This window comes from Sus scrofa, chromosome 1, assembly GCF_054392235.1.
Source record: "Sus scrofa isolate SSC_HxYL_T2T_F1_AM1 chromosome 1, Sscrofa_HxYL_maternal_Yorkshire_Landrace_v2.0, whole genome shotgun sequence".
Classification (NCBI taxonomy): Eukaryota; Metazoa; Chordata; class Mammalia; order Artiodactyla; family Suidae; genus Sus; species Sus scrofa.
In genome coordinates, this window is record NC_139383.1 from 281,362,366 (window position 1) to 281,376,945 (window position 14,580).

Genomic DNA, 14,580 nt, shown 5'->3' on the forward strand with positions numbered 1-14,580 from the left:
CCTCCCCCCGAGTTTTGTGAATCAGGTTTTATTATTCTTATTTTTCAAATAAGGAAACTGAGGCTCAGAAAAAGGCAGTGATTTGAACCTGAGTTCTCTGACTCCAGAGCTGTGCTCTCTCCCCTGTCCACCCTGTGTCAGTTGGAGCCGGCTGGTGTTTTTTTATGTTAAAATAATTTGTAAGCTTCATGAGCTTGTATGTGTTTTTCCTGTTGTCTCTCCCCCCTCCCCCCCGCCCTGAAGTTTCTTGCTTCTCAGCCTGGAGTAGAAAAACCAAGGGCTGTTTAGACCATTCTTCCAAAAAGACTGACTGCATGCATCAGAGCGTCACTTACAAAAAGGAGCAGGAGGCAGTTCTAGCAGCACTGTCTGCTTCTACGAAGGCCAAGTGAACACTGCACACTCATGGGGAAGGCGATGACCAGCCAGAGGGCAGGAGCAGATTTGCAGGGGTCTGTGGCTCAGCGGGCGGGCTGGCTGTAGCTGGGCTCACTGAATCACCCTGTCTAGAGAAACCTCTCTGCGTACCCCACAGGCTGAATTGCAGAGTAAACCATCTAATTGCAGCAGTTTGCCATTGAAGTCTGAGGCATCCATCCCCTCTGCAAACACCAAGTTCCCACTGTCTGGGAGTAGGGGAGGGAGAGAACTAAACAGGAGATCGCAAGCAGTGATAAGTGCTATGATAAGAATTTATGACTGGAGCACAGGATGCTGAGGAAACACAGAGGCGAGGTTGCCTAAGTCTTGAGAGATAGTACAATCAGGTGACTGCAGGTCAAACAACCATCTAATGACACCAGCTAGCGTTCGAGCACCTTGCATGTGCTTGGTCTTCTTACATTGCTCCTACTCAAAACCCTCCTGCAAGATAGATACTGTCATCTCCACTTAGAGGTGAGGAAACAGAAGCCCAGAGAGGGAATAGAAGCTAAGCCTCTTGCTTTCTTAGCCCTGGTTCTTGCCAGAATTACACAGCATTCCACCACAGCTGCCTGCACCCTGAGAGTGTTGCACACAAATGGCAAGATTCTACAGAGCCCTGACTTCATCATCCTCACCTCCAGCAGTGATGTGGGTGTACACAGGTAGAGAGGTTGGCTATTAACAGCGGACTTAACGTTGGAAGGTATTGACATGATTCCAATCAGGACTACCTGTGGAGAGAAATTTAACAGGGAGCGTGGAGCTCACCATTTAAGCCCAGATCAGTCACACCTATATGGCATGGGGGACTCCGCCCAACACAGGTCCTCCGCACCCTGAAAGTCCTGGTCGTCGTCGGCTCCGTAGCCGTGAGCCCCTTGGGAACCCAGAGTCGTGAGGAGCACTGAAGTGGGCTGCGGCTCCCAAGGTCAAGCCTCCAGCCCAGCAACGGAGCTGGAGGGCCGGACCAGGGTCGGCATCCGAGAGGATGGCTGCCCAGGTCGCTTGTTAGGAGATCTTCCACCCTGTGGCTCTCAGTGGGGAGTGCCAGGCCCCAGTAAAGCGGTTAACGCCGAGCAGGAACCGCAGACCTGACCCGAGGACAGTTGCAGCGGCCCAAGGTAGGGGCGGGAAGTGCTGGGGACATCCCACGTGCTCCGCCTTCGTCCGGCTCCTAGCCTCATTGGTTGAAGCTAGATTGAGAGGCGGCGCCAGGCGCCAGTGTACTCCCCTCCTTCCATCCTCATTGGCCTGTTCCGTTTGGAGCAACTTATATGACCCCACCTCCAGGCTCGCATCACACTCCTATTGGATGGTTATGTGCTCCGGCCCTAACACAAACCCCGCCCCACCTATACATTGGATAACTCTGTCCTAGGGGCGGCTCCAGTGTGCGTCACCTACCGGTTCTTTGCTTCCATTGGTCTGCTTTGACTTGAGGGGCGGCTTCTAGAGAAGACGCGAACCCCGCCTTGCGTTCCCATTGGCTGCCTCCACATCTGCGGCCGCTCGGACCCCGCCCCAGGGCCTCCCCCGACTGTCCATTGGCTGCCTCTGGCCAGACAGGCCGGTGCCGGCAGCACTCGCGGATTCCGCGGCAGTTCAGGCGTCTGAGCGGACCTGGTAAGCGTTGGTTGCGGACATGACGCCTGAGTTCCCAGAGGACTCCCAGCCGCTCTTGCGGCCGCTGGGCGAGAGGTGAGCGGGCTGGGGGAGCCGGGCCCGGGAGCGCGGCTTCGCCCCTTCCTCTGCGCCGAGGACCGGTCGCTCAACCACCTCCCTGTCCCCGCAGCGCTCCTCGCAGCCGCCGCGTCTTCCTTGCCGCCTTCGCCGCTGCCCTGGGCCCGCTCAGCTTCGGCTTCGTTCTCGGCTACAGCTCCCCAGCTATCCCGAGCCTGCGGCGGGCCGCGCCCCCAGCCCCACGCCTCGACAACGACGCCACCTCCTGGTTCGGGGTGAGGCTTTGGGTTCACTCCCCAGCCCTCCCGGGACCCTCCTCCGCCCACCGAGAAAACGGGAGCCGGACCTTCCCCCTGTCTGGCTTTGGCGGCTACTGGCATCTTCTGCCCAGCACATCCCGGCTCCGCTGCCAGGGACCGCCCATCCCCTTCCTTCGAGGCCGCTGAGGGTGGGGTGGAAGGCGAGGTTGGGCCGCGGCCCTCGGTGCCCGCTCCTGAGCCGGTGGTCGCCCCCGCCCGCAGGCCATCGTGACCTTGGGCGCCGCTGTGGGGGGCGTGCTGGGCGGCTGGCTCGTGGATCGTGCCGGGCGCAAGCTGAGCCTCCTGCTCTGCACCGTGCCCTTCGTGGCCGGCTTTGCCATCATCACCGCGGCTCAGAACGTGTGGATGCTGCTCGGAGGCCGCCTCCTCACCGGCCTGGCCTGCGGCGTTGCCTCACTAGTGGCTCCGGTGAGTGTGTGTCCCAGCCTGGACCCCTGGGCTCCAGGAGAAGAAGCAGACCCGGGGGCCTGGTTCTCCCGGAGCTGCCGCCTCCTAGGTGCCTGGCACCTTGCCCCTTCCCTCCTTACAACCCAACGGGCCTTGGAAAGAGCTGCAGTTACTGTCTTCCTTTGCAAATGAAGTGAGCTTAAGAAACATGAAGGCCTTTATTTAGGCACAGCTAGTCAGCAGTGAAGCTATTACTCGAACCCAGAACCGTGCCACTTAACCGGGCCTCTCTTTTGCTTTACAAATAAGGCGGCATCTGTGGATGGTCACATAAGTCTCACAGTATGGCTTAGATTCATCCCTCAGTGTCACGCCGACCCGCTGACTGCAGTTCAGCAGGAAAATCCTGTTCTGGTTTGTCCCCAGGGACAAAGGCTGCTGGGACCTGCTGCTCCCCTTCACTGCTCACCATCTGGTCCTCCAGCCACTTCCCCTGCTTCTCTCACACCACCTCCTGACCCAGCACTGCCCAGGCTGCCTTTGGAGCTGTGCACGTCTGGGTGAAATCTTGGTGTGCCACTTACCAGGGCATAACACCTCTCTACACCTGTAGAATGGGAATGTGGCATTACCTCGTGCTGTGCTTGTGAGGATTCAGTGAGACCCTGCACACACAGCCCTGGCCCTGGCATGGCCTGTGGAAGGACTTGGACCCTGGAGAATGGGATTGCTGGGTGACCTGCTGGTTGTGGGCTTGGATGATCAACCACCCACCCTAACCTGGTCAAGATTGAAAGCAGTAGCTCAGAGTCCAGCCCTTTGCATCCTCCACTCATTTCACCTGCATTTGCTGGGCAACAGGGAGCAGCTAGGTTGGATTTTACATTTGTTTTGTTTGTTTGTTTTTTGGTTTTTGGTTTGTCTATTTGCTTGTTTTTTGTCTTTTTGCCCTTTCTAGGGCCGCTTCCCATGGCATATGGAGGTTCCCAGGCTAGGGGTCTAATCAGAGCTGTAGCCACCAGCCTACATCACAGCCACAGCAGTGCAGGATCCAAGCCGAGTCTGCAACCTACACCACAGCTCATGGCAACGCTGGATCCTTAACCCACTGAGCAAGGCCAGGGATCAAACCCGCAACCTCATGGTTCCTAGTCGGATCCATTAACCACTGAGCCACGACGGGAACTCCATTTACATTTTTGTTGTTGTTGCTGTTGTTGTTTTGCTTTTTACTGGGCAAAAACACACCTGTCCTAGTCATGGGCATAAAGAATGGAATAACCTAGAAGTGTGGGCAAGGGCTTTCTGGCTCCTGAGCCCAGAGGAAGTCGTGGCAGTCACTGGGTGTCACCTGGAGCTAGTTAGAAAGGCAGACTCCTGGGCTCCCCTGCACACCAGCTGCATCAGAATCTGCCTTTTGTTAAGGGCAGGCATACAACTCCATGAAAGTTTGAGAAGCCCTGTGCTGCCACCTCCACCCTTACACACAGCAGCCTCCAGCAGCCTCGTGTATACCTTTTCATCGCCTGCTGCAGATCCCTTGGGAGGCAGGGAGGCATGGGGACGGCTCTCCTCAGCTCTGAATGGCTGAGGCTTTTCAGTTTTAATAACCCTTGGGCCCCAAGTAATGTCTCATCTTAATTCCCAACAGGTCTATATCTCGGAAATTGCCTACCCCGAAGTGCGGGGCCTGCTGGGCTCCTGTGTGCAGCTGATGGTCGTCACAGGCATCCTCCTAGCCTACCTGGCGGGTACAGTTTTCGGGTTATCCCTATAGATGCCTGTTATTGGCTGCACGACCATGACCATGACCAAGTTCAGAGAAGTCAAGGGACTTGCCCAAGGTCACATGGCCACTGCCCTGGATGCCAGGTCCCCAGACCGTCTCCCTAAGAGCCTGGGTTGTGTGGGTCTTAGGACTAAGGTCTGGGGCGAGCTGAAGGTGACGACCTCATCTTCCCAGAGCAGAAGCCCATTCCGGGGGAGGGGGGTGCTGAGTGATGAGGTCGGTACCACCTCACGTGCAGGGACAAACTTAAGATTCCAGGGGTGGGTGGGGCACCCCCAGATCATATCCTAAGAGCTCGGAGGGCCTAAGCGTGTCTCCCTCCCAGTCAGTACTGGATTTGCAGCCTGAAGGAGGCAAGTTCCTGGGCACCCGTGGGTCAGAGCTGGGGCCAGCATGAGGAAGCTTCCAGAGGCACACATGCTTTCACCAGAACGAGGGTAGAAAGAGGGCAGACTTCACATCCCACATCCCAGGTTAGGGGAATCTGCCACTTACACTCTGCGTGACCTTGGCCTAGTCACACAGCTCCTGGGAACCTCAAATTCCCTACCCAGGCTGCCAAGGGATTAAGTGACACTGCGAACAGTGCCTGGCAGTAGGCCCCAGGTGAGCACTGTCAAGGGACAGCCTGAGAACCGTGGCGGGGCTGGGGATTCGAGGGCCTGGTGGGCCATGGCAGGGGCTGGGGCACGTGCCCTCTGCTTCTTCAGAGTGGACAACATTCAGGTCCATGGCCTTTCTTTTTTTTTTTTTTTCTGTCTTTTTGCCTTTTCTAGGGTCGCTCCCCGTAGCATATGGAGGTTCCCAGGCTAGGGGTCCAATCAGAGCTGTAGCCACTGGCCTACGCCACAGCCACAGCAACACGGGATCCGAGCCACATCTGCAACCCACACCACAGCTCACGGCAACACCAGATCCTCAACCCACTGAGCGAGGCCAGGGATCGAACCCGCAACCTCATGGTTCCTAGTCGGATTCATTAACCACTGCGCCACAACGGGAACTCCTGGTCTTTCATTTTTCAACCACTTAACCATCCTGACTCCAATCCAGAGTCCTGCCAGCCGTCGAGCTGCCTTGCTAGGCCAGCCGCAGGGCAAAGCCCCTGCCACGTACTGACACTGATGTTCTGGACAGACACGTGGGCGTGGTCACACCCACAGAATTGCCTCCAGGTCATCATCATCTCACTTTCATTGATGAATTTCTGTGAGTTTGGGTTGACTGGTTTGCAATGAAAAGTCTCCCCACCTCTGTCCCCCTTCCTCTCGGAAGGAGCCAGTCTTGCCTTGCAGAGAGTCTGCGGGCCGGAGGACCGCACGTAGGTAGCCCCCCACCGCCTCCTTTCAGATGGGTGGTGCCACATACCACATCAGTACCGAGCCAGCACCCCATTCCTTGTGTAGTGGCTACATCAGTACTCACTGACAGCCCCCCACCGGCTCTGCACCTAACAACAACGACGACGGTATCAATAACAAACCCAAGGGTAGTCACGCAGGGGAAGTGAGGGCCCCAGCTTGATGCTGAGCCACTAGGGGTGGCGAGGGGGCAGGTGCTCCCCAGAAGGTCCAGGCTGGCTCACCCCGGCCCTGATGTCTGATCGAACCCCCCCGCCCCCCCACCACTACCAGGCTGGGTCCTCGAGTGGCGCTGGCTGGCCGTGCTGGGCAGCGTGCCCCCCACCTTCATGCTGCTGCTCATGGGCTGCATGCCTGAGACCCCGCGCTTCTTGCTGACCCAGCACAAGCACCAGGAAGCCATGGCCGCCATGCAGTTCCTGTGGGGCTCCGAGCAGCGCTGGGAAGAGCCCCCAGTTGGGGCTGAGCACCAGGTGAGGGACTGGGAGCCAGAGCTGAGGGGAGGGGACAATGAGGACTCACCCCTGTGCGGCCAGGAGAGGTCAGCACAGCCTGTGGCCAAGGTGGCAGGTGGGATTGGGGACGTGGCCCTCTGTCCGGCGAGCAAAGGCCTGCTCCAGCCCCGCTGCCTGGCTGGGCCCCCGCCTTGGACATGACCGGGATGCCTGAGCCTGGATCTTCCTGTCCCAGAAAGAGAAAGACGGGGAAATGCGGGCGCAGACTTGGGGACTTGGAGTTTTTACACAGAGAGCTGTAGGGTGGGGAGAAGAGCCAGTCTCTGCCCCTTACCTGCTGTGTGGCCTTGCCATCTTCAAGCCTTTGTTTCTGCATCTGTGAAGTGGGAGTCGTAGCAGGTGCCTGGTGGTGGCAGGGATCTCTGGAGCCAGGGAGGCACTCGGCCCAGGCTCAGGCCCAGACCCAAGGCTGGTGGGATTCTGGAACCCCAGGCTCTGTCCATCCTCCCAGCAAATCGGGAAGGGACCTGAGGAGGGGAGCATCTTGTCACCTTACAAACCGGTGGCTAAAGTGACGCGGGGTGCTGCCTGTGGACCCGAGGCCCAGCGGGGGCTAGAAGCAGAGGTGCCCTCGCTCCCCCAGGCCTTAGGGCGGTGGGCGCAGAGGCGGGCGCCCCTCGGGAGAGCGTAGAGAGCAGCTCTGAAGCCCCGTTCCCCCCGAGCAGGGCTTCCGCCTGGCCCAGCTGCGGCGTCCTGGCGTCTACAAGCCCTTCGTCATCGGCGTCTCACTGATGATCTTCCAGCAGCTGTCGGGCATCAACGCCGTCATGTTCTATGCAGAGACCATCTTTGAGGAGGCCAAGTTCAAGGTAAAGAGGCCCCTGCCCCGCCTGGACGTCCTGTGGGTGGGTGGGGCCTAGTCCCGGGGTCTTCGTCTTAACACCCTTGGCCCGTGTCCCCAGGAGAGCAGCCTGGCCTCGGTCATCGTGGGTGTCATCCAGGTGCTATTCACGGCCGTGGCGGCCCTCGTCATGGACAGAGCTGGGCGGAGGGTGCTCCTGACCCTGTCAGGTGAGGCTGAGGACACGGGCTGAGTGTCCCCGAGGACAAGGCTAAGACTTGAGGCGAGGCCCCGGCCGAGCACTCGGTGCGGCTGGGGACGTGGGTCTTCCCGCTGTGGCTGGTCCTGCTTCCTCGGGCCAGGAGTTTGCTGAGGTTTGAGGTGGGGCTGGCAGGGCCGGCCTGGCATGAGCGCTGCCCGGTCAGGCTCTGCCCACCGCCCCTCTCAGAGACGCCCAGGCCACGGTGCCACAGCCATGCCACCCTGGGACTCCCACCCCAAGTGCCGAATGCTCGGGCTGCAGCCACTCCTCCCCCTGCAGGTGTGGTCATGGTGTTCAGTACCAGCGCCTTTGGCACCTACTTCAAGCTGACCCAGGATGGCCCCAGCAACTCCTCGCACGTGCACCTCTTGGCACCCGTCTCCGTGGAGCCCACCGATGCCAGCGTGGGGCTGGCCTGGCTGGCGGTGGGCAGCGTGTGCCTCTTCATCGCTGGTGAGGAGGCCCGTGGGGAGGCTGAGTGGGGCTTGATGGGGCTGCCCTGTCGCTGCCAAGTTCCTGCGGCTTCCAGCGCGTCCAGGCTTACCTGGCTCACATCTGCATCTGTACCTCTAACCAGGTGCCAGGCACCAAGCTATGCCCTTCTCTGCTCTGTTCACTCACCCCGGACCACAACCCTCCAAGCAGGGCCCATCTTTGTCCCATTCTATAGAGCAAAGGGCTGATGCATACGAAGTAAGGGGAATGGTCTGTGACCCCGTGGCGGGAAGACGCTGAGCTGGGGGGCGCCCAGCCCGGATTCCAGGCCCCTGAACCCAGGACCTGGCAGCTCGCCCAGACCTCAGCCGGGGCTCCAGCCCCTGGGCCCTGATGCCTGCCTTGCTCCCACAGGCTTCGCCCTGGGCTGGGGGCCCATCCCCTGGCTCCTCATGTCTGAGATCTTCCCTCTGCACGTCAAGGGCGTGGCCACCGGCGTCTGTGTCCTCACCAACTGGCTCATGGCCTTTCTGGTGACAAAGGAGTTCAGCAGCCTCATGGTGAGTGCAGGCCCTGGTGGCCTCCCCGTCACAAAGCCAGCAGAGAAGCGCTTTTTAGAATTGCTCTTGTTGCAGGAGACTTGGGGTCCGTGGCCTTGCATGCAGGCCGAGGCCCCAGCAGCCTGCGACACCTGCCCTCTTGGTCAGGGTGTGGGGTGGGCAGGCGAGAAACCAGGCTGTGACCGCTCAGGAGCCTCCAGGCTGTCTAGGTGGAAGGACAGCCGGCTGACCTCCCCCACTGGACACTGGGGACACGGGTGGGGAAGCAGAGCTGTGCGAGAACTCAGGCTTTGGGGTTGCCAGGCCTGGGCTCCCACCCCGGCTTGGCCACTTCCCTGCTGTGTGACCTTGAGTGCGCTGCTCACCTTCTCTGAACCAGTTTCCTTGGCTGAAAATGGAGGAGAATGACAGTAACGTTCCTCTTAGGGTTGATGGGAGCAGAGGTCAGTTCCAACGTTTTGCCACCTTCTTGTGGATGGGCCGACGCAGACATGGTCCCGCCTCGGGGCCTCCCCTCCAACCAGAGGGACAGTTCGGGGCAGACAGTCAAGCCTTTCTTTTAGCCACTCACCCCCCCCCCCAGGTCTCCTGGCACGTTCCACATCCAGGCCTGTTCAAGGTGCCAGAGCAGCAGCGAATGAGGGGGCCAGGGTCCCCGTTATGGCAGGGGCCGGTGTGACAGTGGACGGTGGAGGGAGGATGAACCGCCAGGGGCCGGGCTGGGCAGGCAGGTGATGAGAGGCGTGGGTGCTGGGGCTGCCCCGGACTCTGCAGGGCCCAGGTCCCCTCAGGCAGGGCTGCCCCGGGGAGCACGTCAGGAAGACCAGAGCAGGAGGTCCTGTCATGGCTCAGCAGTAACGAAACCCAACTAGTATTCATGAGGACGCAGGTTCGATCCCTGGCCTCACTCAGGAGGTTAAGGGTCCAGCATTGCCGCGTTTTGTGGTCTAGGTTGCAGAAGCGGCTCGGATCCCATGTTGCTGTGGCTGTAGTGTAGGTTGGCGGCTGCAGCTCCGACTTGACCCCTAGCCTGGGAGCTTCCATATGCCATGGGTGTGGCCCTAAAAAAAAAAAAAAAAAAAAAAAAAGGAAGACCAGAGCAGAGGCCGCTGGATCAAATTACTGGCTAGGAGCTTGGGTGGGAGTGAGAGTAAAGGAGGGGGACCTGGAGGCGTACAGTGTCTGAGAGGCCAGGAGAAGGGCTTCAAGGAGGAAAGGCGGGGTCATCAGGTCCCAGAGGAGGAGGAGCTGAGAAACGAGCAGCCTTTGGTTTCAGCAGCTGGGAGGTCACTGGGGCAGGGCTGGGAGGGCGGACAGGCTCTGACCCAAGGGCCCGCTCATGCTCCCCTCCATGCTGTGGCCCCGAGTGTCCCCATGTGCTCACGTGGCCCCATTTCCAGCTGCCGACAGCTCACCCATTTCCTCCGGCACCAAGAAGAGACCCCTGATGGGGCAGGACCATAGAGGGCAGGGCAGGGCTGGAGCTGAGTGTAAAGGGAAGCTCTTGCAGGCCCTGGAGTAAGGCCCTGAGTCTCTCTCTGACTGGGGGGCAGTCACTTTGTCACAGTGAGCCTCAGTGACCCCGGCCACACAGCCATCTAGGCTTTGCAGTGCTCAGCCCAAGCTCCTGGATGCCTGTGCCAGACCCTCCTGCACTGTCCCCAGCCTGGGCGGGGCAGGCCCTGACTAGCGCCTCGGCTCCTGATCCGTGAGGGCCCCTGACCTGCCACATGCACACTCGGCCTCTCCCCACTCTTTGCAGGAGGTGCTCAGGCCCTACGGTGCCTTCTGGCTCGCCTCCGCCTTCTGCATCTTCAGTGTCCTTTTCACTCTGGCCTGTGTCCCTGAAACCAAAGGGAAGACTCTGGAGCAGATCACAGCCCATTTTGAGGGGCGATGACAGCCTCTCCCCGAGAGTGGCCACCCCTCTTAGCTGGACTTGGCTTTGGGCGGAGGGGATAGAGCTTGCCTGTGACTCCGAACTGAGCCTCAGCTGGAGCCTGGAATGCCTGCCCGTCTGCAGGGAGCCAGGACTGCAGCCCCTTGGAGCCTTGGCCTCTGGGGTCCCTCCTTCCTGCCCCCATCTCCACAGCCCAGGGAAGCACGGGGACGAGGCTTCCAGCCCTGGCGTCCAGTTCCCGCTGCTGCTCTGTGACTCGGGAGGAGGGGACATCTCGGAGGTGCTTTGCCGCCCTGTGGTCAGCCCCCCATGCGCTGGCTCCATCGTGACACAAAAGTGACAATGGAAAAGGGGAACTCTTGGTTCCTGGTTTTCTGGAGAAAATGCTTTGGGAGGCTGGGTAACGGCCCACGGTTTCTCCTCTCACGTGGCTGAGTTCTCAGGAAGGAACTTTGCCAAATAAAGATTTGCCTTAGAGAACCAGGTCATGGCCTCTTTGTGGGGGCCACAGTCAAGAAGGGCCCTGTCCTGTCCCTCCCAGAAAACCAAAACATACGGCATGGACTGGGCCCTGCCGAGAACTTCTGCGGGTCTGCTTTCTTTCATCAGCCAGGCTGGCCTTTGGCACGTGGAGGTCACTGCCGGCGTCTTCAGGTTGAGTCCCCTGAGTCATGAGTCATCAAATCTTTAATACCTCCCGCAAAAAAGAAGCCTCTCTTTATATTCACCTCAATGGAGCCAGAAGTCTTTTACAAATTACTTCTATTATCTCCTGTGTAAATAATACATGTTCGTTGTAGGAAAATCAGAAAATGCAGGTTTATTTAACGTATTTTTATAGTAGTTAACCCTCCGCTAGGCACTGTCGTAAGCACTTTGCAAATACTTATTTATTTATGTTCGGCCACTCCCGCAGCCTGCAGAAGTTCCCAGGCTACGCCACAGCAGTGACAACACTGGATCCTTAACTGCTAGGCCACCAGGGAACTCCCTTAACTCTTTTATTTAGATAAATCATAAAATATGCACACCTGCACCTTTCTAGATGGAACCTCTCGTGAGGATTTGGTTTCTGTCTTAAAAGATCCCTCCCCCCAACATACACATTTTCCAGCAACACAGCAGGGAAGTGGGACTCCATAGTTCCCATCGGTAATCTGATCTATTTCTTGGATTGTGCAGCCCCAGCATGTGCCTGCCTTGGCATATTAAATATATAATATGCCATATAAAAAAATATTAGATCCTGTCGTGGCGCAGCAGAAACAAATCTGACTAGTGTCCATGAGGATGCAGGTTCAATCCCTGTCTTTGCTCAGGGAGTTAAGGATCCGGCATTGCCGTGAGCTGTGGTGTAGGTTGCAGATGCAGCTCGGAGCTGGTGTGGCTGTGGTGTAGGCCGGCAGCTGCAGTTCTGAATTGACCTCTAGCCTGGGAACCTCCATGTGCTGCAGGTACAGCTTTAAAAAGCAACAATAAAATAAAATAAGCTTTGTAATGAGCCTGGAGAGAAGGGAATGGAAGTGCAGAGTGGTCCAGCACAGAGCAGTGAGGCGAGCAGGACCCCAGGTTCCGTGTCTGGAAGATCCTGCAGCAGCTGCTCCGATTTCAGTAAAATGTGCTCAGGAACACACAGGACAGCTTCCAGCTTTAGCAAAATCCAACTGCCTTGGTGCCTTCTGCAAGCGCAGTCACATCCGCGGGCAGGCACGTCTTCTTGTCCGTAACCATATACCTACAATCTCGGTGAGAGCCCGCGTGGTGGTCTGTGTCGGGTTGAGTGGCAAATTCTACTCTTAGGTGGACTGTTCTGCAAATGGCAATGAGGTCAAGTCGTCTAATGGGGGCTCAGGTCTTCCACATCCTTAGTGGTTTCTGTCCACCTGTTCTCTCCGTAATTGAGAGCAGTGTTGAAAGGCACTGTCTCCATCTCTGCAGTTCTGTCCGGTTTGCTTTGTGCACCTTGAGGCACATTAGGGTCGTTAGAGTCTCCTGAGTGTTGTTGGCCTTTATCACGATGAAATAACCTGCTTCATCCTTGGTAGGATTCCTGGTCCTGAGGTCTACCCGGTCTGATATGAATATAACCACTCCAGCTTTCTTCTGCTTGCTGCTTTGAGAACCATTTCATTTTTTATTTACTTTTTATTTATTTATTTGTTTGTTTTGTCTTTTTGCCTTGGTTAGGGCCACTCCCACGGCACATGAAGGTTCCCAGGCTAGGGGTCCAATCGGAGCTGTAGCCACCAGCCTACGCCAGAGCCACAGCAACGCAGGATCCGAGCCGCGTCCCCCACCTACACCACAGCTCAAGGCAACGCCAGGTCCTTAACCCACTGAGCAAGGCCAGAGATTGAACCCACAACCTCATGGTTCTTAGTCGGATTCGTTAACCACTGCGCCACGACGGGAACTCCCCGAAAACTATTTTAAATTAGGACTCTCTGCTCCTTTTTCATAGCATCCTATCCTTTTCTTCTTGCTGGAATGCCTTTTGGAGTTTTTCTGAGGATCACCTATTTTCACTTTAAAAAGGAGATTTCTTAAGGCATTATTTACACACCATATGATTCAACCACTGTAAATATAAAATTGGATGGCTTAGGTCACAGGTATACAGGTGTGTATCCGCCACCACAGTTAAGACATAGGACATTTTCATCACCCCAAAATGCTTCCTCGCATCCCTTTGCAGTCCATCTCCTGTACAGCTCTGGCCCTGGCAACCCCAGGTGTGTCGTGTCCCTATAGTTTCACCTTTTCTAGACGTCCATAAAAATGGGATCATATAATTTGTAGGCTTTTTTTTTTTTTTTTTTTTTTGCCTTTTTTCAGGGCTACCCCCTCGGCATATGGAGGTTCCCAGGCTAGGGGTCAAATTGGAGCTACAGCTGCCAGCCTATACCACAGCCACAGCAATGCGGGATCCGAGCCGCGTCTGCAACCCACACCACAGCTCACGGCAACGCCAGATCCTTAACCCACTGAGCGAGGCCAGGGATCGAACCCGCACCCTCGTGGTTCCTAGTTGGATTCGTTAACCCCTGAGCCACGACAGGAACTCCCATTTTGGAGACTGTTGTGTCTGGCTTCTTCAACTTAGCAGAATTCTTTTTGGGCTCATCCATGTCGTACGCATGAGTAGTTCATTTCCTTTTAGTATGTCCCACTGGACAGTGGGCTAGTTCCGACTTTTAGCTCTTATGAATAAAGCTGCTATAAACATGTGCATACAAGTTTTTATGTTGGAGTGGAATAGCTGAGCCCTATGGTAAGTTGATGTTTTGCTGTTTCACGAAGCCGTCAAATTGTTTTCCAAAGTGGCTGTACTTTTGTGCCTCGTCTCATCAGCAGCGTATGAGAGTTCTGGTTGCCCCACATCCTCAAAAATACTTCGTAGTCCCTATGACAAATAAAACTACTTATATAGTTTAACTTTTTGGTAGTTGTCTTCTCTGATTTCCTCTGAAATCGGTGAGTCCGGTCGTTTCTCTCGGTCCTCCTCTCTTATGGGGCTGGCTTAGCTCAAATATCTGTAGGCTTTGATTGTCCACTTTTAGAATGAAGAGCTAGAGGGTTAATTGCAGTAGCTTCTATACAACCCCCGCCCCCCAATTCGGCTACAGACTCGTCTGTCCCCTTTTATACATCTTCACTGTCCTTTCAGTAGGAATTAGAGGAGAAGAGAACGTGAATGCCTAAGTTGAGTCCACCAGCTTGACATGGAAGCTTTCTGCATTCTTTTAATGACTGTGAAGTATTTGTTTTGCCAGTGGCATCACAGTGTGGAGCAAAGAGTAGGTGCTCAAATATTTGCTGAATTTAGAATTATTTTGGTGTCTAAATATATCAGAACTTAAACCAGCCCTATGTTTTTCCACATATAGATGGATTCCAGTTTGGTGTACTGGTAATTCTGCTATAACGTAGATTAGATTTTGAGGAAGAGGAGAGACAGAGGGGAGAGGACGGATAAAATACAGGCGAGATGAGAGGGTCGATCGGGAGAACCATGATCGTGAGGGAGACGAGAGAAGACAGAGATGGAGGTGACGGTGACAATGGAAATGGAGCTGAGCACGTAGCTTATTGCCGGGGTCCAGCCCCAGCAGCCGGGGAGTGTCGAAGGGGAGGACGGGCTGCAAACGGCGCGGAAGGAATTGG

General features: G+C 56.5%; 1 protein-coding gene across 5 annotated transcripts; it reads left to right on the top strand.

The window, feature by feature from the left end:
* The first annotated feature begins 1,990 nt into the window (after positions 1-1,990).
* SLC2A8 (solute carrier family 2 member 8) lies at positions 1,991-10,896 on the top strand. 5 transcript variants are annotated; one of them, XM_084996291.1, is made up of 10 exons: positions 1,991-2,124; positions 2,219-2,381; positions 2,628-2,834; positions 4,465-5,075; positions 5,411-6,436; positions 7,144-7,287; positions 7,381-7,489; positions 7,801-7,974; positions 8,371-8,516; positions 10,279-10,896. In XM_084996291.1, exons 5-10 carry the CDS (start codon positions 6,293-6,295, stop codon positions 10,414-10,416), a joined length of 855 nt encoding a protein of 284 aa, XP_084852417.1. In that variant the 5' UTR covers positions 1,991-2,124; positions 2,219-2,381; positions 2,628-2,834; positions 4,465-5,075; positions 5,411-6,292; the 3' UTR covers positions 10,417-10,896. The 5 variants fall into 5 exon arrangements, with proteins under 5 accessions (XP_084852417.1, XP_003480656.1, XP_084852424.1 ...); XM_003480608.5 differs by having other exon boundaries at positions 4,465-4,564; positions 6,237-6,436; XM_084996298.1 differs by lacking the exon at positions 4,465-5,075 and having other exon boundaries at positions 2,628-3,803.
* Positions 10,897-14,580: the final 3,684 nt, after the last annotated feature.

What these genes read in the sequence shown, in the direction of transcription:
- SLC2A8 (XM_003480608.5), top strand. Translation starts at nt 2,069, where the DNA reads ATGACGCCTGAGTTCCCAGAGGACTCCCAGCCGCTCTTGCGGCCGCTG. An exon ending in CAGTTGGGGCTGAGCACCAG is followed by an intron (nt 6,437 to 7,143) that starts GTGAGGGACTGG and finishes CCCCCCGAGCAG; the next exon opens with GGCTTCCGCCTGGCCCAGCT. An exon ending in CGTGTGCCTCTTCATCGCTG is followed by an intron (nt 7,975 to 8,370) that starts GTGAGGAGGCCC and finishes TTGCTCCCACAG; the next exon opens with GCTTCGCCCTGGGCTGGGGG.